Genomic DNA, 24,681 nt, shown 5'->3' on the forward strand with positions numbered 1-24,681 from the left:
TTACAGATACATATGATTTACCTGCCATTTATAACCCCATGACCTGATTGAGTAATGCTAGAGGCCTCATACATATTCATCAGAGGCCTGATTATTAAAGTGAGATGATTTGTCTCCTAGTGTCTGCTTCCAAGATGCTCTCACTCTTTTGTTTCCTGTCATGATGTACGCAGTGTAATAAACAAATGGTAGGTTTTAGTTAATAAAAAAGATAAGGGATGATGTTACTGTAATTCTGATTTAGATCGATATTATTTTTCTGTGTTTTTTTTTTTTTTTACATTTTAATTAAAATATACAGGATTTACCTGTAGTTGTCATGTGGCAGAAAGGTTTGTGTCTCCTTTCATTGCTGAAATTATAATTTTTTCTCAAATGGAGGAAACAATAGGAATCATGGTCAGATACATTTCTTATTGAATTGTCCATAAACAATTTTTTGAATATATTGATTTAATTTATTCAGTCGTGATAACAAGGGGTTTGAAAAACCTCAATAAGTTTGTAATGTAGATAGTTCTCTATCTCAAAAGTCTTTCCAGTCCTGCATGAACCTTTGTAGAACACTTTTGTTATGCAATTTTTGACACAAAATATATATATATATAATATATTTTGCGAAACACCCTTTTAAATCTCAGCATTCTGATCACTGAGAGGACTGCATTAGATAAAACCAATCACATGTATAAATATTGGCTGAGTGAGCCCCCATGTGGGCAACAAGTATTACTACAGCTCTCCCCTTGGCTGGAGTATTTGCCAATTAAACAGGATATAAGCCATAAAAAAAGGCTTCCAAACACACGTTCAAACTCATATATTATTTATTACAATTAAATATTCTTATATTACAGAGGTCCATTTGAAATCATACAAATAATCTGTGCTGTGATTAATATTTCCAAGATATTTCCAAAAAACGCCATGCAAAGAATATGAACATAAATTCACATCAGAAGAACCAAAGTATAGTTTTTTTTGTACACCAGGGAATGAAATTAAAATTCATGTTTCGGTACCTTCCCCTCTTTCTCGTTTTTGGTGCAAACACCTCTTTGCGGTGATTCAAGATCAGACCAGCGTTAATGAAAGGCATTTTGAAGGTGGTTGAAAACAACAGCTCATCTTTCTCTTTGTGGAAAACGTTTGGAGTAAATACGGGTTAATGGGAACAGGCACAGAGGACCAATTAAGACATAAGTATCACACATCTTGATTAGACATATTTAGTTTGCAGAGTGATTCCTAAGGCCATTACATGTACTGTGTGTGGTATCTAACTCTGATCCAGAACCTCCAGGGGGATTTAAAATTGAGGATCCAAATCAAACCAAATAAACCCAATTCTGCTTTGATGGATTGTACAGTGTGGGCTTCATTAATGTACATCCACCATCCATCCATGTTCAATTAAATGTTCCAGTCAGTGGAGAAAGTTTAGTTTTGATATAGACAGATAACCTTTGGTTTGATCAAACTGTCAGGGTCTTTTCTTTAGAAATAGATGAACGGGAGTCAAAAAGTAATCTACTCAACCCTCAAACCCCCAAAGAGTGAGGCAGAAGTAGACAGGATGTGGGCATTTTTAAATGGTGCTCCACCCAAAATATATCTTTTCACAATCAACTACTCCCTGTGGTTTTAAGGTGGCTGTAAATAGTTTGCAGTTCATGTAGAACAGCGCTTGGACCTTAAAACGTGTTGGATTCAAAGGATTGAAATAATTCATAGCAGAGTAGACATAAAACCTCTCACACACTCCTGCAGCCTAATCCATTTCCTCACTGCTTGAAGCTCTGCCAGGAAGTTGTGTCTTTTGTTTGGAACATAATGCCCGTACAGACGGACAGCTGAGAGGTGGATTATGATGAAGAAGTGGATTAGAAAAGTCTCTGTGGACATTTTGATACTTTTTGTCAACCGTGAAAACTTAAACGACTGAAATTCATCCCAACCGATGGAAAGCAAGCTGACTGCAGCCGCTGTTCTTCGAGAAGCACAAAACTACAAACTCAGAATTAGATGAGACAATCAATACCACACTTGTGACCGTACGCTAAATATCAAGCGATATCAAGCGGACAGTTAGCCCAGTTTAGCATAAAGATTTGATTATTACAGACATCGTGGTAATAAGTGAGTTTTATAGGTGCAGGTCGGTGGATTCATTGCCTTTTCTGACAGAGTAAGCCTAGCTGTTCCCCCTGCAGTCTTTATGCTAAGCTAGGCTGATCGGGTGCTGGCTGTAGCTTCGTCGTGTATCCATCTTATCATTTAACTCCCTATTCCTTTAACAGCCACAGATCTTAAACAGATTGCTTTGAATTTGTATCGAAACTTGGGGCAGAATCTTGCCAAAATAAAAAGTGTTCATCAAGGATCAGTTTTACCTCTCAGATCGCACAAAAAGATCACATGAATGCGATGGACCTGAGATGCTTCTCAAGCATCTAGGAATCAAGATCAGCAAACTAAGAAGCCTCATTACCCGAGGCTGATGTCAGCATACATCTCTAAATGAAAGGCTGGGAATGTTCTATAAGGCAGCAAGATCAAGGGCACAGGCTAATGGCAAGGTTGGTTTAAATCATTGTAGCATTCGGCATTTAAAGGTGAAGAGGCAAAGCTTTATCATCTTAGGGAGAAGTAACAGGAGAATGGCAGGAAGCTGGGAGAGGCCAAGGTATGTTTTGGTCCTGCAGGTTAAGCATCTCTGGTCACATGTTAGCAGGTGTCCTTCAAACTGTATCTGAGATCCTTCTAAATGTGTCCTCAAATAGGCCCCCGAGGACTTCAACATTTTCAACACAACATTTAATAGGCTTGTATTGGGCAAGCAAGCTCAATCAGTCACAAAAAATACTATTGCAAATGACTCACACTTTTTTATCTTAGACAGTGCAGCTAAGAAGGAGAGACCTCCTTTATAATCAGGAATGAAAGCCACTCATCTAAAACTATTCTTTAAAATTATCTTTTGAAAATAAATTATATTTTCTCAGTACAGAAATAAATACATATCTTCTCTCAGACATAGGAATGGATCATCATCATCATCACGGATCTAAATGCTACACTGAATACATTACTCACCATCTCATCGGTGAAGAAACAAGAATATAGGTGACTAACTGATGCCATCTGCCACGAACAGAACAGACACTCATCCAGATATATAAATGCAAATATACAGTTAGCTGACACCGGAGTCATATTACACCTCTGACAATCAGCTTTGAGAAAGCAAAATATTCCTCAGCATTGGCATATCAAAATACCCCGTCAATGCTCAGCTCACTGGACGCCTTCAGACTGCAAAACCAAACTAACTGAAGTGTGCTTTCTTTGTAGAGTGTAGGTCTGTACTACATTAAAAAAAATCACCATTCGGGTGAATTGAAGAGTTACACAAAACCCATACTTCTCTCAGAAAAACCAGAGAGGTGGAGGCAAAAAACTTCCTCGTTTCGTGCCTATACTTAATCATTGGTAACAAAGTTGAATTTTAGTTAATCAAACCTTCTGATCAAGAACTCAACTCTTACTGTATAGACCTACAGGTCAATCACAGTCACATGAAAATGGAAATGTTAAATCATAGAACAGTTAGAAAATTGGGTCATTTGCTTTCTTGCCAAGAGTTTGATGAGAATCTGGATACGACTCATGTTTGTCTGGTAAATAATTAGCTGGAGCCAGCAATCAGTTCGCTTAGCTAAGCAAAAGAAGATTGGAAACAGGCGGACACAGCTAGCCAGACTCTGCCCTGTTTCGAGACTCTATGCTAAGCTAGGTGGTGCAGTGCACTGCTGGTACTAGGTTCATATTTACAGACATACAGACATAAGAGTGGCATCGATTATGTCATCTAACTTTTGTCAAGAAAAGTGAAAAATATCCCCAAAACTATTCCCTAAAACACCTTGAACACAGATGTTCACTGGAGCTTCTCTGAAAAACATTTGTATGCAGAATATATCTAATATCAAATGTGATTGAATCGTCAGCTGCTCAGAAATCTCTTTGTCTCCTCTAGAGGACCAATGCGGCACGAAATGCTCAAAAATGTTCTTCAGCTATGGCGTATCATTGAGACACAGTGAGCGTCTTATATGCGTCAGGCAGACAGTAACATAATTCACACGTAACATCAACCTCTGTTCATACCTATTAAATGTCACATTTCTAAGAGCTACAGTAGCATTTTCTACAGCAGAGTAAGTTCCAGGTTCTCCAAACAGCTGCTACGACACCACAGAGCCATGTATGACAAAGACCATTACACTGCCATAACAACTTTTATACTGTATGTCAGGCCATAACTCTTACTAAATAAAGGTGTGGCATGTAAGTACGAGCAAGAGATTTGAAAACAAATGTAGCCGTGAATCCTTCATCCTAAACTTTCCAGTTCCTGTCCCACAAGCAGCAGCTAGGTACGTAGCCAATCAAAGTTGCGGAGGATTTATAACATAATCATAACTTCCAATAGCATTGTGTGTCATGCCCCATCAGATGCTACTGCAGGTTCTTGAGGAGGCGTCCGTAGCGAAAGTCATAGACGTGTCGACAGAAAAACACCAGGTCTGGGTCTACGTCATCGGGCACACAGTGGTGGGTGGGCATGGCGTTGCCGACAATGGGTGGCACCACGAAGGAGGCGGCATAGTCGCGCACGCCCTCCCTATGGCGTTTTACCAAGGCACAAAATCTGGACAAAGCACAAATGCAGGACATCAAACTCAATCGTCTTAAAGAAGCATTTAGAAAAAATGTTTCATGTGAGCAAACGGTGGAAAAAAACACCTTTCTTTTGATGTTAAACATTGTGCATTTAAAAACCGGCGCTGAAGGATTTTCTCAGCAGGACTATGTAATCTTTCATATACTTCAAAGAAAAGCCACCACAAAATATTCTCTCTTACCGACAATACTGTGCCAATGTTAGGACATAGCATTTGTCTTCAATACAGGCCACACTGTTCACATCCTGGTGACGAGACGCAAAGATCTCATTCTGGAGAAAGAAAGTTTCAGTCATGTAAAAAAACTCAATAAACCAAGACTCAGAATTAAACAACTGATTCCTTAAAGGTGCAGTGTGTAGCATTTGGCAGCATCTAGCTGTGAGGTTGCAGATTCAACCAACAAAAACCAAACCATTCTTATTTTCCGTAAATTTCTACACTAAAGAAAACGTAATTATTAACATTGTAGTCCATTTCTGCTAATAGATTTCTGCTAAATGCTACACACTGTTCCTTCAGGCCTTCACAGTCCGCACATGCACACAAGGACTTAAAAAGACACACTCTGTCTACTTCATTGTATCTGAGCACTTCTGCCTAACCTTCACTTTTCAGACATAGAGAAGGAGAAAGATGTTTTTTCCTTTGAGACAAAGCCCTGCTACTGTTCTCACACTGCTGCTCTGATCTGTTTGTTGTTTGTAAATGCAGCCGAGAAATGACAGACTTCATGTGGTTTACTGTTTCTAGAGATTAAATAAAGTGCAACTTGGTCCTCTGGGAGATTACTGACAATGCGAAGCAGGCACAACAGAAGCTGCTCTCAATGTGTGTGTCTGCCAGCGTATGTGTGATTGTTCGTACACTCGTCTCTTTCAAACACATTTTCACTTACTGGGTCAAAAGTATTTTCTTGAATTGTAAAGTTTTCATTTTGATGCAAAGTCATGGTGTTCAAATAGGAAGATATTAATGGGAAGAGGCTCAAGATTAATTGCTTAAAACATTAGAGCGTTATGTTGTGTTGCAAACTATCCTACAGAAAAATATTTTATTCGAAAAAAGGAATTAAGCAAGCAAAAATAGCCTGCAAACTGAGCCAACAGAAAAGAGACACTGTGTTAAAAGATAATGTTGTCACTGTATATTTTACTTGTCATCAACAAATCTCATAAAAAGTCCAAAACTAACAATGCCTAAATCTGTTTCTCAGTACTTTCCAACTTCCCCTCTGTCCGTGAGAGTTAAACACATTTGTTCCCACTGAAGACGTTGATCTTTAAAAATGGATCATAAATATAAAGTTTCATTTTGAAATGTTTTAAAAGTCAGTTTATGGTATTTCCACTTTCCCACTTAAGAGACTTGGCTAACATGGCATGAAGCATAAATATTCTAGCTCTGCTTACATGCAGTTTAATAAACTTGCACACTGATTTACAAACTATTTGCATATTGTTAATTGGAGCTATGTTTGATTTTACATCTAACAGTTGCAGACCATCAGAAACCAGTTTCTTTAAAAGGTGTAAAACCTCACCTCACAATGTATACTGGGATTGCGTCCCCCCTGTGTGTGTTCTGGACGGTAGTACCAAAACAAACTCATCATCAGCTCTCCTGAACAGAAACAAACAAAACACACACACAGTTCACTTCAGTGCTCAACCAGTTATTACCGCATTAATTCAGCTTCTCTTTGTACAGTAGGTGTCCTACCTGACTCTGGCTCTTCCCACAGAGCTGAGATCTTGGCCACGTAAGGCAGAGACTTCTTTCTAGGTCCAGATTTCAGCAGAACAGTGTCTCTGACCCGAATCAGCTCCCCGTCCCTCTGGACTCCCTCGAAACACTTCCTCAGCACCAGAGCCTCCTCTCCCTGGAAACACAGGCAGCAGGAAATACTGAGTCCTCAAGCAGCCAGACACTGATAAGATGTGAGAGGCTTTGAAATAAAAAGCTCCAGGATGTGATTTGTATTGAATGACTTCTGTATCTCAACAGAAATGTGGACAGTCAGCTGTTTGGACGAAACTCAAAAATACAGCGAAACAGCTGTAATGTGACTATGATGCCCTTAGGACAGGCACGTTAAGTGACACCACATGTGATTACAAGCGGCACCGTCATGGCTGCCATCAAAAAGCACCAGCATGACTTTTCTCTACATACCACAGAGAAAACCTCCTTCTGAAAGGGCAGGCCAACTGGATGCCAGCCATTGGTGGATTTCTGGCGTCCGTTCTTCGGCTGCTTGGCAACCGTTCGCCCTCCGACACTGGCAGTGCCGAGCTTCTGCTTCTTGCTCCTGTTGAGAGGGCAGAGAGCCGAGCTGATGCTGCCGGTGCCGCGTGCGCCAGACCTGGACCCGCTGGGCGACTTGGCACTCTGCGGACACTCCCTCCCCACCTGCAGCGGAGGCTGTGGTTGGCTGGGGTCGGACAGCGGAGTCTGAACGTGGGGCACTGATTGGCCAGCTGGAGGCACGGTGGGAAAGGGGCAGCCAGTGAAGGTTCTGGGGCTGGGACAGATGGGGATGGAGGAAGAACTGTGGTGGTCGTTGAGGGTTGATGGGTAGTCGTCTGAGGAGGAAACAAAATGAGCAACTTAATAAGGTAGAGTGACAGACAGGCCTTTAAGGAGCAGCTAAAGTGATCAACAACCTTTAACAAGGTTACGTAATGGAGACAGGAACGACACTCAGTAGTTATTAGTTCCGCTGAAGCAGCAGAAATAACAAACAGAGCCTCAATTAAGGTAAATTATAGTCTTTAACACAGCAGCCCCTAACACACACACACACACACACACACACACACACACACACACACACACACACACACACACACACACACACACACACACACACACACACACACACACACACACACACACAGACAGTGAAGAACAGTGAAGAATAACAACACTAAAGCTAACTGTGAAATAATAATAACAGGTTGTGCACACTCCCATGACACAGTTGTGGTGTTGACGTTAAGGTTAATTAATGGTCAATTTATTTCAACGTTTCCTCCGTGGAGAATACATTAGCGGCATTACGCCACTTGCTTTAGCCATTTAATCCATATATTGTTGTATATGCGTACATGGATTTGTATGTATCTAATAAGTATCAATATCATAACTTAGGTTACTCGTACTTTACTTGAGTACTTCCATGTTAAGCTGCTTTATACACACTACATTTCAGAGGGAACATTGTATTTTGTACTTCACTTCTTTTATTTGACAGCTAGTTAAAAGCAACTGCAAATTAAGATTTTATGTGCAAAACCTTTGCTGACCTCAATAATTCTGATGTATTGTGTACTGTAATGTGGCTCAAGATGGTGAAAATCCAGTGGTTAGTTTAACTCCTGATGCTTTAAGTACATTTTGCTGCTAATACTTATGTACTTTTACTTATGTAAAAGTTTAGTGTCATACAAGACCAAGTGAGGCTGTAACACCTGGTTGTATAGAATTAACACCAGTGCATTTTATGCTTTTTAATTCAATATTTGTTTTGTAAAGGGAGAATGTTCAATTTCTTGTGTAAAAAAGTTACATGTGTTGGTTTAATTAATCGTCCTTATATGTCTGCCACCACAATTACTACATCATGATTTATTTACCTTATAATTTGAAATGATGTTCCAATCAACTAAACTACATTCTCAATTACATTTTGAGGGAAACGTATTTTCGCCTTGATTACGATCGCAGTTTTAAACATTTGGTTGACATTGTGACAAGACGTTAAACAAAACAAAAAAAGGCAACAAAACTACATAGTTAAAATAAGTATGTTTCTAACGTTATTTAAGTGGTGCCATGCCATTGTTCTGACAGCCCATTTTCCAAAACCCCAATAGTCCGAAAAATGTCCTGTTGAACAGAAAGGCCGTCTGGATGACATCCTATAATCCTGAAAACAAATGGTTATTTTATTGGAGGTCCATTGCTCTGAAAATACAAACTTACTTTGCAACGAAAAGAAGAACATGGCTAATTATTATACAAACTGTCGAACCTTCCCAGTTGCTATAATTTTTCTTCTTCTTCCTACCGTAGCATGACTAGCCCCACTCTGCCTCTGGTTGGCCTCAATCATTTTATCCTGATCCTAACCAGTCTCACTCCTCAGGCCTAACCTAACCAACCCAACCAACAAAGGCAAGGAGCAAATTAAGGGGCAGAGCAGTGGTTCATGCCCTCGTCAGTAAAAAAAATCTGAAAGGACCGATGACGTTACTATGCATAATAATAAGCAACGTGCTTCTGCTTGTTGCACAGAGAGTATGTATTTTGCTATATTTTATTTACTTTTGTTTGTATGTTTTTGTCTGATTTTAAAAGCTGAACTGAGACAAATTCCTATCCTCTGTGTTGACATGGCAATTAAGTATTGAAGTGAATTCAGGTGACCAGGCTGACCAATAAGGTGTAAGTTGTTTCGCCCGAACAGGTGCAGAAAAATGAACAGGAGGGTGAGGGGAGATGTCAATCAAACCTGATCTTTACATGCACATCCACTACTGAGAAGAGGTCTAATCAGGCAGAAAAGTGAAAAAACACCTGTGTGGGTGGACGAGGCCGTTTCACAGCAGACATTTTGACTTGTCATGACAGGAAAACCACAGGTGTTACGAATAAAATCAACCATAGTTCTGTTCCATTCATGTGTCCCAGTAAGGCATGGCATCGTGACAGTAAGCCAACAGGCACAATACCAGGATAGGCAGCTAAATGGAATCCAGCCATCATTAATTCTATTATTTACACCTCTGCTTGTCCTACTGTGACATGTCAAAATGTCTTCTATTAAATCTAATGGTGAAAACCTGAAGATTAGGGTGCTCTTGTCAACAAGAGTCTCAGCCCTCACAGTCTGACCTGCTTTTGGTTGCTGGAGACCACAGAGAGAGAGACGGTGAGTGCAGCTGAAGTGCAGCAGTGTGTGTGCACGTGTAATTAGTGTTGCTTTGAGGTCACATTCAGGTGTTTCCAACCATACACTCATTTAGGCCGACACGTGGTGTGTATGTGTTACACCGCAGATCTCATATAGAGTTTTCCTGTTCTGGTTCACATCTCTGACTCAAACTGCGTTACTAACTGCTGACATTTGAGCTCATACAATCAGCTCATTAGGTTTCAGCTGCAAAGGCCTTGTGTTATCTGTCCGGCTGCTTGTATTCAGGGGAAGACAAGAGGTCTTGCCCTTTATCTGATATTTTTTTCGTTACCTCCCACTCAAGAGACATTCCAAAATGGGAGATTTAAAATGCCTAACATAATAGCTATTCTCAGCACATTGTACTACTGTGGCAGCCGGATTGGGGAGGGGGGAGGGGGGGACACTGCATACAAAATAGGGACACTGCATACAAAATAACCTAATAACTGTAGAGAGCTGAGCTCATGAACGTTTAATAATAAAAACTATTAGGAAATCCTACTGTCTTACTTAAAGAGGTCAGTGATGTTACACATAATGTTTAGTTACCTTGTCATGGGGAGCTCAGCCTGTGAAAAGAGTTGTTTCATTTCTTTTGTGGGCCTGCAGGAAGCTCTCTAAAGTCTGAGAAATTACTACAAACTCTCTTTATAACAACAAGCCTCAGTTACAAACTTGGGGCAAGGAGGTAAAGAAAGATGTTGGCTTTTAACACGCAGGGGAAGTCTACAGACGACTCTGAAATCAATCTACCCGACCTCACAAAGAAGCAGGGGTCTGACATCACAACTATGGAAGCCACATTGTAAAAGGTAAACTATCAACTATAAGGCAACGTAAAGTATATTTGCCTGTATTTAATTAAAATAATACATACTATCGAAGAGTTAAACCTGTTCTGCAAAGGATGAAAATTTCAACTGGGAAAATAAAAACTTCTGAGTTGTCTGGAAAGGCAATGAAAAAAAAATATTTTTGAGTTGCATTATGGGAAATGTAGGATCCAATGTTTTTGAAACATTACCTATAACAAGGACTAAAAACAAATCAGGATGTCGCTGCATCTGCTTCTTCAATTTTGTCCTTTAAAAAAAATAATCTGTTTTTTGCAAACCTCCCGACTTTTGAAGTGCACCACTAAATCGTTGACGTAACCTTTCAATTAATTAATCAACCCTCAATGATCTCTGCCCTTCACCATCTGACACAACTATTTGACCACAAACTGAAAGTGGACCTTGATGTCAAATTGGTTTTTTTTTTGTCAAACTGTCATTTCCAAGATAAGAAGTTAACATTCAAGATCTAGATTAAAAGTAAGCTTTATTTTGTACTAACCCATCCATTCTTATTCTGTAACCGCTTATGCTATTCAGGGTCGCTGGAGCCGATCCCAGCTGACATTCGGCCAAGGCAGGGACCGCAGGGTACATTTGATTTATATGGAGTGTCCCCTTTTTGTCCACTCTTCATCCATATTTTATTGGTGTGGCTTTTTTGATTTAGGTAAACTACTTTATGTGGCCGGATTTGTTTTGCTTTGTTCGGTTTGCTTTGTTAACTCTTCTTTAATTGATTTAATGGGCTGTAAAATGTTTTATTTATTTTTTGCACTCTGTTAAAGTGGCAATCTTTGAGATTTTGATTTTAAAAATGTTATGTCTGTTAAGTCACTATCTATTGCTGAAAGGGGTAACATAATGGTAATTGAGCATATGACCCACTGATTAAAGTATGCCAATATATTTATATAGTTGCAGTATTCCAAACTAAAAGGGGTCTGTATGCTGTATTACATTTATCTCCATTGTACACACAAAGAATGGAAATATGCACATATTTCTGAAAACTTGAGGCTTATATAATCAACAACAAGACTCCAGCCTGCTAAACTTTGAACACAACACCGCAGTTTTCACTTCACTTAAGGATGGCCTCTTAAAAGCTCATCTGCAGTACATCACTGCCACACTTTACTCTGCAGCAGCAATAAATAAACACGGAAATGAAAGAGATAATGGACATACTGTCCTTCTTCCTTACATCTGAGGCACTTGAGGAGTGTTGTTACATAAGTACCATCAGGACAGATACCAGTGCATTAACTCATCTTGTTGACTCAATTCTGATACACTGCTGTAGGTTGACAAAGAGTAAATCTAGTAAAAACAGTCTGTCTGCTCACCTCTTTTGATGCCGTGGTTACATGTGGTGCAGTCCGTGGGGCTGAAGGAGCACCCTCCTCTGGCCATGGCTGGAATCACACTGGTGTAGGAGGAGTAGCCGTTGATCCTGCATGGCTCTCCGTAGCACGCCTCCACCGAGGTGCAGCAGTACACTGGATGGGTAATCCCTGAGGGCTGTGGGCTGGTGCTGGGGAGCAGCTTGGGTCTCTTGCCGCTCTTTGGGCACAAAGCGAGGGGTGATATGGGAGAGGGGGAGGCGTCCGGGTGGCTGAAGTGGACGTAGTAGCCAGGGAAACAGGTGTAGGTGTGGGGGCTGATGGTTATGGCTGCTGGGTGGGTTACGGAGTGAGGGGGCTGAAGATGGTGGTGATGATGATGGTGGTGGTGATGGTGGTGGTGGAACACCTCGGACAGCGAGCCGTCCTCTGGCTCCTTGAAGGTCTTGTCCTCCAGGAAGAGGGCCAGTCTGTGACAGTACTCGACACACCTCTCCTGGGAGCAGCAGTAGCAGGAGGACACGCCAGTCTCCACTTGCTCCTTTTTGATTGTTTTCAAGGAGAATCCCAGGGAAGAGCCGCGATGGAGCTCGTGTTTGAGACACTCCTGTCCTCCTGCGGTGCCCTTCCACTCTGGATCCAAGGCATGGCTTTTACACAAACTACAGCAACCCTGGATGGTGGAGTCCTGCTGGGAACGGACCGGATCCTCTGTACCCTGTTTTATGTGCTTTAGTTGGTCCGCATGTTTGGGATGTGTTGTTCTTTTGGTCAGCGTTGTTTCTCCACATACTTGTTTACCGCTAATCTCACCCTGAGTCGTAGCTGCTGTTTCACTCCCACTCGCCGGCTTGGACTCAGCCTTCTTTTGTCGTTTGGTTCCATACTGGGCACTGGTGAGTTTGAGCAGCGTTGCAGCAGTAAGGCCTGCTTGACGCCGAGGCGTTGGCGCAAACAGAGCCAACCAGTCGATGTTCTGAGCCTGCGCTGCTGACCGCCTCTGTTTTTTAGGTCTTTCTTTTGGGTCTGCTTTGCCTCCTGGATGAACCTTTTTGGTTTTATGACCTCTATGTTCAGTTTTAGTGAGACTATCGTTAGCTTTATCTTCACTAGAAGGCTGCCGTTTCTTTGTGAGATTTGACGCCAGAGAATCATCTCTGTAGAATAGCAAGCTGTTGACAGCCTCAGCGTTAAGAGAGGCCATTCTCCGCCGGCGGGGCTCAAATACAGGTGCGGGAAACATGAGTAAGGCGTCAGATCGGTTGATTTTTGGTTCCAGTGCTTGTTGATTGGCTGTGGATGCTTTCTTCAATCCAGATTTGGTCCTTCTTAGACTGGAGCTGGAGTGCAGCTTCTTCTTGACTTTAACCCTCTGTTGTTTCCCAGCTTTTTGTGCATCCTTTACTTTATCCTCAACTTGTTTCTCCTCCAGACGGGTGAGAAGGACGCGACAATCCAACGCATCTCCATCACCCCCTGCCAGTGTCTTTTTTCTATGTCGAAGTGGCTCTTTTTGATCCTTCTTTTTCCTTCCTCTCAACTCATTTTTTCTCTCTTTCCCTTTTTTCACACCACCTCCTTTCTCCTTGCTTCCCTTCTCCTTCCGGGTCTTCCCACATTTCACAGGCTGGCTCCGCTGAGCTTTCACCATTGTCCTCTTCATCCACGGGGTCTTACGATGGCGGGTTTCAGCTCAGAGAGACCCTTCAGCGAGCATCATCACGGATCATCACCAGGGTCCATACACACTCTGGGGAAACACAGATTGGACATTTAACTGTAAAGCGGAAGCCGCACAAAGACAGAGAATCTAAGAGCGACTTAATGTAACAGACAGGATCTTTTGATGCATTATTCAACAATCGGTTCTACTTAGTTTGCTGTCCAGGTCCCCAGAGAATATGACCACTTAGACAGCCTTTCTCCTTGACATGCAAATACACTGCACACACAAGACGGAAGATGAGCGGAGATAACAGCACATGATATGTTATGCCTGAGGCCATATGTTCTCCAACCTCTTTCCCATTTGTCTGCTCTGTCATAGTTTAATATTTGCTCTTTTTCCACTTATCTCATAATATATTACTTAATTATGCTGTATCTGCTGCATGTTTAGATTCAGGATTGCGGCTAAATAAATAAAAAACGATTGCCTTTCTGCTTCGTCAATAAAGATCATTTTAAGCTCCATGAGCTCATGTTGAAGCACATTAATGATTCACACAATCAACAAGGAGCTCAATAAAACAAGCTTTTACTCCCTCAATGATGAAACACAGAAACAGGGCCCAGAAACAGTTTAGGTGATGCATTTAATGTTTGATATGATGGATGCTTTTAGAAGCAATTTGGATCCGTAATTCACTTTTCTGCACCGATTTATTTTTAAGCTTAGCCACAGCCTGTAGCTTATTGTGCATGGCACTATGGCTTACCAAAGAGTAGGTAATTAGATTAAACATGAAAAGACTGTTTCACATTGAGGGAGTGTATCTTTCAATTTCTACAAGGTAAAAGGGGCAACGAACTCTTTTAGATCACTGTGAGGTATGACATTTAGGAGTCATTCTCTAATATTTGAAGACACAAAAACAAACAGTATGATCAAATGACTCATGAATTAATCCTTATTTCACCAGCACTGGCGGCGGAAACTTGCTTCGAACAACAGCCTCTTCAGTTTCCATGTCAACAGGCTGCTACAGAGTACATCAAAGCACCTCCAGCAACTTCGTAGTAGAAGACCAACAGGTTTTATGATCCTCTGCAATTCACACAAGTCTTTCTTCTCTCTCTCAACATAAAGAAAACACCTCACCTAGGAGAAAACCTTTAAAGCTCCTGACGATTCAACTGTCAGTGACCTTTATGCAATGACACTCCTGTGTGCAGCATGAAGAGATGGATCATCGTTCAGCCCTGAACACAATTATGCCACTTGACCTCCAAGAACTAAGTCAGCATGGGACTTTTTTAATATTAAGTGACTCTTCAGCCAGAAAACCATTCAGCTTTTCTGAACACTTACTCTCTCAGAAATGACTAAGTCTGAATCTCAGCTTCCATTAATACCCAACAAAAATAAGATCAATAAGGTTATTTAACAAGCTGCTACTTATGAGGGCACATTTGTCATTTGTTGTCTGGCATGTGATTGCTGAATGACTTATTTCAAAGCATTTTTACACATACATACTTTACACAATTTATGCACACATCTTTGGTAAATATAGGATTTAAAGGGGTATTTTTCTGTGATTCTTTGTGGAAAAACTCAGTTTCAAAGTTTGTGGTTTAAATTGACAAATTTATTTGTAAAATAATTGAATGTTTGTTAGTTGACTAAAAATGTATTTAGTAGAGAACGGCCCTGAGCTTTTCAAATGGCTTGTAGTTCCCCAAAGATATTCTGTTCAAAGTTATATTAAACAGAGAAAAGCCACAAATACTCTGGAGAAGCTGAAACTAGAAAATGAATGCTTTAGAAATGACTTTAATGATTCTAAAAATCTATTTTAAATGTTAATATGTTGCCGATTAAGTTTTTGTTGATCAACTAATCCAATAATCTACTAACTGTTTCAGCACTACATAAATTATATACAGTAAACATGCAAGTTAACAGAAGAGAAACAGTTTGGATTTTCTCTGACCCACTGGTGCAGAGATTTGCAATCTTTATTGGAAGAGAGCACGGGAATCTCATCACCAAGGGTCTTTAATTAGATTTTTGTGAAAAAATGCGTTATCTGCATTCATATGCTATATATGTAGTATCGACAATAGCTGACTGGAGTCAATTGCATGTGAGACCCTGATATGCCCATTTGTAAATTATGTTCGTGCCCTCACTGATGTTTTCTTTCTTCTTCCTTTCTATGAATAAAAGTGCATCAAATCCTTTCTAAATATAATTTTGTGTAATATTTTTAAAGTGAGCCACTTAGCATCTAGGCTTAAAATGACTCTTGAGGGGCAGTCAAGATATGTGTGTGTGTGTGTGTGTGTGTGTGTGTGTGTGTGTGTGTGTGTGTGTGTGTGTGTGTGTGTGTGTGTGTGTGTGTGTGTGTGTGTGTGTGTGTGTGTGTGTGTGTGTGTGTGTGTGTGTGTGTATAGCTATAGCAAGTTGTCTTTGCTTAGAATAAATACAACACAGCTAATTTCCGCTGCTGTTGCTTTTCCACACACTGTTTGCCCATATGCCATTTCCTGTTCAATCCTACAGTATAAAATTGGTAATGGTCATTAAAAATGTATTCTTCAACCATTTGTAGTCGTGAAACGTGCGTCAAAAACAGAGTTACGACAGTGTATGACTCGAAATGACATGCAAATTCTACTAAAACTGTTTTTGCGCCGCATAACAATAACAGATTAATTTCACCAGCAGCTCATTCATCCACTCGAGTATTAAACACAACTTCATCTCATCACCAAGCGTGAAACAAATCTGCTATTCTTTTACAACTTGCTATCATGTAACACCTAATGAAGGGTTGGGAAAACCGAAAAACCTAGAGTGGTTCTTGTTAGTGCTCTAATTACAAGGAGAAGACGGTGTGAGGGTTTTTTATTCTGTTTGCTCATTTTCTCTACATTAAAACCTGAACAAACCTTGTCTCTGTTGTAAGCTGTGATCTGTTGCTTCATCTTAACATTAGTGAGAACATACCCAGTTGACTCGGACTCGTACCAGAAATGCAAACCCACTCTGACTTCGGAGTGGACGCAACTCTCTGGCTGGACATTTTCAAAACCATCTCATAGCTCTGTCTGCCCTTATTGCTGAATGACTCGGTGAACCGTGAAATGCAATCCATGAGAGAGAAATTAAATTTTCAGATAACAAGAGGACAGAAGGAGCCTCACATTGAGTTTCTGTCTGCGGATATCAAATCAAGTTGCCTCATTTAAATAAGACAAGCATGAACAATGGAAGAACAGGAGCTCATAGAAGAGCATTTGTATTATTCCCGACTAAACCTTCACCACACTGACCACAACAAACAGAACAATAGGTCAAAATGAATACTGTGGTCAGATATTTGCTTGCTTTTTCACACAGTCGCTGTTAAGAAAATCAACAACTGATAGCTGCACACACACAGGTTATTGAAAACCTCAACATTTTGAGGGGCCGAGAGTTGATATCGAGAGTTTCCAATTAAAAGAGGAACTTAATATGATGTTTTGAAGATGACACATGTTTTTGATCTTATGACTTGTCAGATTGACCATTTCCAGTATTCGCCAAGAAAAACAAAAAATGAAATGAAGTAATTTTTGATAAAAGATATGCATTTTCCTTCCTATCCCTTTTAATTATCTTGTGACCCCTAATGTATATACTGGGGCCCCCTTTTGGTGGTGTGACCCCCAGGTTAAGAAGCACTTATTTAGAAGATCAAATGGAAAGACAGTTATCTCCTTCTGAAAAATGACAGATGTCAAAGATCCTCTCTTTAAACATTATGCAAATTAAAATAAATGGAGCATAATGGCCACATAAAACCCACATAACGATGATGTTGTCCCTCCCTCTGCGTGTTAACTGACTGTACAGTAGAGTATCTGGAGATAGAGGAGGAGGTGGCTGTGCTGCCTGGCTGTCACACAGACTCATTCAGAGGACGGACATGGTGTAGAGCTGTCATCATGAGAGGATAAAGCCCCGAGGCAGGAGCTCTCAGGAATCAGAACTGTGTGTGCTGCTTTAGATTAGAGTGCATATCACCACAAGTCCACTTTTCCTGGAGCAAATCAGCAGTTCAACAATCCTCCACCAACACCAACACCAACACCAGTCATCCTCCACCACCACAACACCACCACCACCACCTCCCTTCACCTCCATGCAGGTTCAGGCACCAGCAGTTACAAACACACCCACATCCACTCACTGGATATGGATTATAACGATGCAATTAAGAGCTGCTTTATTGCATGCATTGACATCAAGCTTAAAAAAAAAAAAAAAAAAAAAAGAGGCAGACTCGCCTAGTGGAGCTCGTAGTTGGCCATGGTGGTGGACGGTGTTAATCTGACAGCATGCCGTAGCAGGAGTGCAGGCTGTGATACGAGAAGTGGAAAAAGCTCCTCAGCGGGGAAACGAGTCTAAAACATCCGAACATCCTCGATCAATCCGGGGCTTCAAGGCGCTGCTAGTTAATATCAATACCACCAGAAAGCTGGTGTTAGAAGCAGCTTACCCACACCGATCCTATCATCTCCAACTGTGACGGGGATCTACAGCCCCGCGATTGATCATTACCTTTTGCGTGTCCCGTCTGGAAGAAGAAAGAAGAAAAAAAAAAATGAAAAAATGAAAAATAGAATAATAATAATCCGGTCCGTCCTGTTTCTGATGGTCAGTTTTCTAGGCGGTCGACCTGGGAAGCGATCGGCGGACCCAAACAGCCCACAGTAGCTGGAGACATGGTGAACAAATCGGTGAGCGGTGACCTACTTCCGAAGTGGCATGCTGGAGATAATATTCATGCGCTGCCTGCATTCACATTGGTTGCACCGGGACATCCCTCTGTAACAGGCATGTTGCTGTGATATTCCTGCAGGGACTAAACCGTGTCCGCAGTCATGGCTGGGGGATTTTTTTTTTTTTTTTTTTTTTCACACTTTATGGGATTTAAATGTCTACGCAAAATATGCATGGGGATTTTTTTTCCACTGCAATGTGTCCCTATCATTTAACAGCTCTATTTTTTTTTGATTTCCTGGAGCAAAAAGATTCCCACTGGGATATTACCCAACTTCCCAGTTCCAGTCCCAATTACCAACATCTCTCTTCAAAAAAAAAAAGGTCAACGAGAAGTGGTGGTCTCAGAAATAGTTAAGTTTGCCACTAACTGATCTTAAAACATAAGGAAAATAAGTGGAAATTGAGAAAAAAATAAGCAATAGTAATAATACACAGACAGCTTTCTAAAACTATAAGAAAATAGTTCCTAAAGGGCTGTTAAATAGTGCCAAACATGACTGTTTACTCACTCAATAGATACTAATGGTACCAACACTGTGGAAGCAAAGACTGTAAATTATCATTATGTTAAAAAATCAACAACAGAAACTATAAACTGTTACTATACATTACATTACATTACATTACAGTCATTTAGCAGACGCTTTTATCCAAAGCGACTTACAGGAAGTGTATTCAACATAGGTATTCAAGAGAACTACTAGTCACCAGAAGTCATAAGTGCATCTCCTTTCTTAAACAAGCATCTAAAAGCATAAACCAGAGCAAAAGTATAGTGCAGAGGCAAATTACTACGAAAACAATAATTGCAACAAACTAATACGAATACAATAGGTGCTACAAACTAATACGAATAGGATAAGTGCAGTAAAAACTAGAAACCAAGTTCCAGCAACAAAAAACATGAAGATCACAGTCAAGTCTTTTTGTCTGAATAAGGCTCACTGTATCATATTTCTTAATAAAGAAGATAAGTACTCAGTAAACTTCACCACTAATGTATACTAATAAAACACAGACACTTGACTGTCACATGAAAGAAAAATATAGGTCATATAATTATAGTCATACATTAAGGTACCACAAAAATATAATTTTACACTGTACAGTACCAGTCAAAAGTTTGGACACACCTTCTCATTCAACTACTTTGAAGAATCTAAAATATAAAACATATTCTGGTTTGTTGAGCATTTGTTTGTTTACCACATAATTCCATATGTGTTCCTTCATAGTTTGGATGTCTTCAATATTAATCTACAATGTAGAAATAAATAAAAATAAAAATAAAGAAAAACCATTGAATGAGAAGGTGTGTCCAAACTTTTGACTGGTACTGTATATTGAAAAAATTACAGAAATCATATGAAACACTTTAAGACACCTATAAACTCACTGTGTGTAAAACACACTGCGACCCCGTAGCTATAGTAACAGAAACGGTCAACTCACTAATGAATATTCCATCCATAATATAAATCCCTAAAGAAGCGTTCCAGTGATTTCTATTGTCAGATTATTGACAAAAGAGAATAAAAGTGTCTTTACTAGGCTCAATTATTCTCTTCTCTTAATCAGGAGAAATGACAAGAAATAATCAATAAACTGTGATGAATCAAACACAGATCACAAGCCAGAAAACTAGATCAAATGGGAATATTATAGTAAAGGTACAACTATAAGATCACTTTAAACTCACTATATTGAAATTCACATGGAAATTCTGTAGGAATACAAAACACAACAAGATCATTATATTAACTCACTGTTTAAATTCAAAGGTAATGTCCAGTTAACCATACCAGCTGAAATGATTAATCTATGTGTAGAAATGTATCAGCAGTAATATTGATAATCAATAAGTCATTTTAGAATTATTTTAAGTACAAAAAGCTATTTTTACCAGTTACAGCATTTCATTCTTGTCTTCAATCAGATCAAACTGAATATGGTTGGTATATCTGAATAAGTCTTATTGGGCCCTGAGAAGTTATGATGGGAAAGACTATTTTAATAACTAGTACATCAATCAATAATGCAAATAATCATTAGCTGGAGCCCTATTATATACACAAAAAATATGATCAATACATAACATAAAGTCATAGTAAACGTATTGTTTTTGCAAAACATATTTAGTCCCTATAGATCGACATAAACACCATTAAGAACCACTCTGAGTATTGCATCCATAATATAAATCCCTAAAGGAGTATTCCGGGGATTTTTACTGTCAGATTACTGACAGCGGAAAATAGAAGCATGTATCCCTCCTAATTAGTCTCATTAACTGTATCCTCTGCTCTTAATGATACGTGGAATCTAATAATGAGGAGTGATGGGTCGCCACTAATCATTTATTACCCTACTTCTTGAGGAGAGGCAGATAACATCGGGCTATTACACAATACACAAACACTGTTGTTGATGGTAACTCAGCTGCTGCCCTCACTCAGTGGATGCTCAGTTACAGGAAAACCACACCTAACAGCAGGTTCAGTCTCTCAACAACAAACTGATTGGAAAGCCACTCTGCTATCAAGTTAGCATCTAGTCAGAATCGAGCCTAATTGGGATAAATGCTGATTGTCCTCATCAATATCAGCTTTCCAGTGTGTAATTAACAGCTGTAAACAAGCTGAGTGTGTTGAGTTAATGAGGCGTGAGCACCGGGGGAAGCTGAGGGAGTATAGACTGCTGAGAGCTGACCTGTACTTCAATAAACTGTAACACACTGCGGAGAGAGATGCATGACACCGACCGGGACCATTAGATGCTTCCTGCATGCAGGAGGCCCTCACTCACTCACTCACTACTGGGTGGCGGTGATGACACAGACATAGAACGGACATTTAAATGATTACTTAAAAGAACATGCTAGTTAAAATCTCTAAAAAATAAATGAGATCTGAAAGAAATTACATTTATTTGAAATTGTGGGCCAAAAAAGATAACCAGGAGCTGAAAGAGTCTTTGAAGTTCCAAAGAAAACACACATTCAAGAGTTTGATCTGACAGTAGTGTGTATTCAAGCATTCAGTGTGAATACTTAGCCTGAAAACCTGAATTTAATTTTTGCAGACAAATATGAATCAAGTCAAACTGTACATTTGACTGAGTTCTGGGCTCATTAGCAAAGAGTATTTCCATCTAGCAATTACCAGAAATGACAGGTGTAAAACATTATCAAACCATGACAAATCTACATTAATGTAGGCTAAATGTGTAGGAAGTGATCAATTAAGATAAAAAGATGTTGTCAGAAGAGTTGCTGCAACTCCCATAGACGGATCACAGGGACATTTTTGAATAAAACCAAAGAAAGACTCTTAAAATGAGGTCAAAGGACACGTTGGATCCTTGACAGAGATGAATAAAGAGTGTTTGAATCTCTCATGTCAGGAAAGCAAACCCCTAACAATCCTTGCACAAGACATGTAATATGATTTTAATCTCAACAGTATTTCTTAACATTTTCATGGTCCTTTGTTTCATCCCAGAGCGTTTTCACCTCAGATATCTCCCAACTGATCTACATTTGGCCGTGTGTACCCCCATTCAACATGATCTTGCCCCAGAAACTCATCTCAGTAGATATTTACTGAGGATGATGAATTTTTCATTCTGAAGGTGGAGAGATAGCATCGGGTAGAGTGAAATAACACCGTAATACTTTATTGATCTCTTTCTCCCCTAGCCCTGCCTGAAAAGTCAGAGCTCAGATTCTTCTACAGAGCAGCCGCCCTCCAGCTGCCACAGCGTCAGTGCACCGTCAACAAAAGTTTACAAAAATATATACGGTGTGTTCTTGGATTGAAGGTTCCTTTCACATGTGTAAATAATATCAATAGCCACAATGTGAGGTTTTCTCTTTGAGCCTTTAAAGCAAAAGCAAGCAGTCATATCTGAACGCTAAAAGAAGCAGAGTAGGGCGACATGCCTTCTCCATAGAGGGAAAATATCGCTACCTGGACTGGAATGCCAAGTAGCACATGGTGGCTAATGTTAGCTATTGTTAACAAACCTAAACTACACACTATCATCTTTATTCTAAGATTATCAATCTATCAAATAAGCTTCACGGAGCTTTATAGCAAGTTTCAATTCAGCTGTCTGGCTTGAAACTTTCCTGTTTTCGGTTTATTCATTTCAAAAGGCTCTAAAAACCCACTGTGCACTACCTGCCCAGCACCACATGGAAGCTAGACAAAGTTAATGACTAGCTGGTGAACAAAGTGGAGCATTTAGATGCTAAAGAGCCAGATATTCCCCCTCAGGAGCTGGTGGAGAACAAAACAGAGCTAATAGGGAGTGAAAACTGGGCCCCAAATGAATGCTAATGTTGCTCTTTAATTGTTGCATATGTAATAAGCAATCGACTTAAAAGGTGATGACATGTCAATGTTGTGTTTACAATTAGTTTAAAATCAAATCACTAAGTGCCCTTGACCCTCACCTTTGACCCCAGTACCAATGGTGGTTCACTGAAAGGGGCGGGACTTCACCTCTCTATTCCCCAGTGAAACTCAATATTTGAGTGGTGTACTGTTACAAGAGAGATCTGAGTGGCCCGCTGATTAAAATGTAGCACCATATGGAACTACAGAGGAATGCTGCTCCACAAAGACCTCCCTTATCGCAAGAAAATGATGATTGATTAATAGATGAATGTCACAATATTATTGGTTGATAATTGGTCGGCACTCACCGAAGTAAGATCACGTCATATTTTGTTTTACAGGAATAAAGGATTCTTTTAATTTTTTTTGAGCATATATTGTTAAAAGGGTGCACAATATCACTGATAATATGATCTAAAAGGGTTCAAATGGCATTTTTCATTGCACCTTGACTTGAAAGCAAAACATGTTTTCAATGTGATGACTCATGCAGTAAACACGTAAACGAAAAAATGAAGTCATTCTGGAGGCTTTATCCCTGTTAACCACTGCAGCAGCCTGTCATTGTCATACGACAGCTGAATACTGTGTATGTTGACCAAGGTTTTCTAAAGAATGCGTGTGTGAACAAGAGGCATTTGTGTCATGCATGGCTGAAGGCAACAACACCAGGGTACTCGGCGGTTTGTTTTTGTGATAACAACTTATTGGTGTGTGGGTTTATACACTTTTATTAAATAAAAGCACAAACAACTGATTGTTTCTGTTAGAAATAAGACAACACAGGAAAATATAATCTGTGGGAATTTAACACTGAAACCAAACTGACAAATATATAGTAAACTACAGATAAAAATGATAGAACAAATGTTTAATGCTTTGAAACAGCTGAGACATGGTGCAAAAGTATGAGAGTTTATATTGTAAAGATGATCACTGAATTTGTAGACACAACTACGTATGTGTAACTGTTGGAAAACAATGCGTTTGCTGTAAACAGAACGGGTAGTGAGCTGTTATTTCTCTGCTTCAGCGTGTAAGCCTACAGATATATAGATGACAGTTCAGCACTACAGAGCAGATACAGGACAGGAAGTGTAATTATCTGCTTCTACTGTTCCTCTTCAAAGAGACAGGGCAAGATGCCAGACAGCCTGACTGGCAGAGAGGAAGAAGAGAAGAAGAAAAAAAAAGAGCCAGAGAGAGAGAGCGAGAGAGAGAGAGAGAGAGAGAGAGAGAGAGAGAGAGAGAGAGAGAGAGAGATGAAGACCGAATTCAGAAAGTTCGAAGCAAAGCACCAGAGAGGGGTGAGGAAAGTGGAGAGGGAATCTCACACCTCACATCTCATCGGGCGGGAGAAAAGCCAAACTTAGTAGAAATCAGAGGGGCAATTTTTCACATTCACCCTGCTTTTCTTAGCCTGACAGCTCCTCAGGGATACATAGTTTGACATAAGACTTTCTGAGAGAGCAGGCGAGAACAAGAGCGAAAGAAAAATTAAGAGAATGTGTGAGAGACAGCGGGGGACGGGGGAGGGAGGGGGAGGCTCAAGACAAGAGAGTGATGGATTGAGATAGCACGGGGAATGGAGACAGAGAGAGAGATTGTCATCATCATCATGAACAATGACTCTCTGATAGAGCAGGCCTGTCGCTGGATTTTTCAACCCGGCGGAGGAAGGAGCGAGGAGGAGGCGGCCGCCCGCCTGCCCACCTGCCAGGGCCTCAGTCATGCTTTTAGCATCTGCCAAACTGAAGGACGCTCGGTGCCATGTGCTTTTCACTAAAGGAGCCTGACGTTTGTCAGTCACAGTGAGGGCTTCTGTTCTGTTCGGCCTCAGCCAAACAGGGTTTACTACCCCCCCCTACACACACACGCTGCCACCCGTG

General features: G+C 40.3%; 1 protein-coding gene across 2 annotated transcripts in view; it reads right to left on the reverse strand.

The window, feature by feature from the left end:
- Nucleotides 1-860: 860 nt before the first annotated feature.
- bahd1 (bromo adjacent homology domain containing 1) overlaps nucleotides 861-24,681 on the reverse strand; it is a 29,567-nt gene continuing 5,746 nt past the window's right edge. For both annotated transcript variants that reach the window (XM_054614469.1, XM_054614468.1), the window contains exons 2-7: nucleotides 11,897-13,643; nucleotides 6,924-7,333; nucleotides 6,471-6,630; nucleotides 6,292-6,371; nucleotides 4,929-5,020; nucleotides 861-4,714 (exon numbers count right to left, since the gene is read on the reverse strand). In XM_054614469.1, coding sequence (XP_054470444.1) covers nucleotides 4,522-4,714; nucleotides 4,929-5,020; nucleotides 6,292-6,371; nucleotides 6,471-6,630; nucleotides 6,924-7,333; nucleotides 11,897-13,556 — 2,595 coding nt within the window. In that variant the 5' untranslated portion in view covers nucleotides 13,557-13,643 and the 3' untranslated portion in view covers nucleotides 861-4,521. The remainder of the gene's footprint in view (nucleotides 4,715-4,928; nucleotides 5,021-6,291; nucleotides 6,372-6,470; nucleotides 6,631-6,923; nucleotides 7,334-11,896; nucleotides 13,644-24,681) is intronic.

This window comes from Anoplopoma fimbria, chromosome 15 (genome assembly GCF_027596085.1).
Source record: "Anoplopoma fimbria isolate UVic2021 breed Golden Eagle Sablefish chromosome 15, Afim_UVic_2022, whole genome shotgun sequence".
Lineage (NCBI taxonomy): Eukaryota > Metazoa > Chordata > Actinopteri > Perciformes > Anoplopomatidae > Anoplopoma > Anoplopoma fimbria.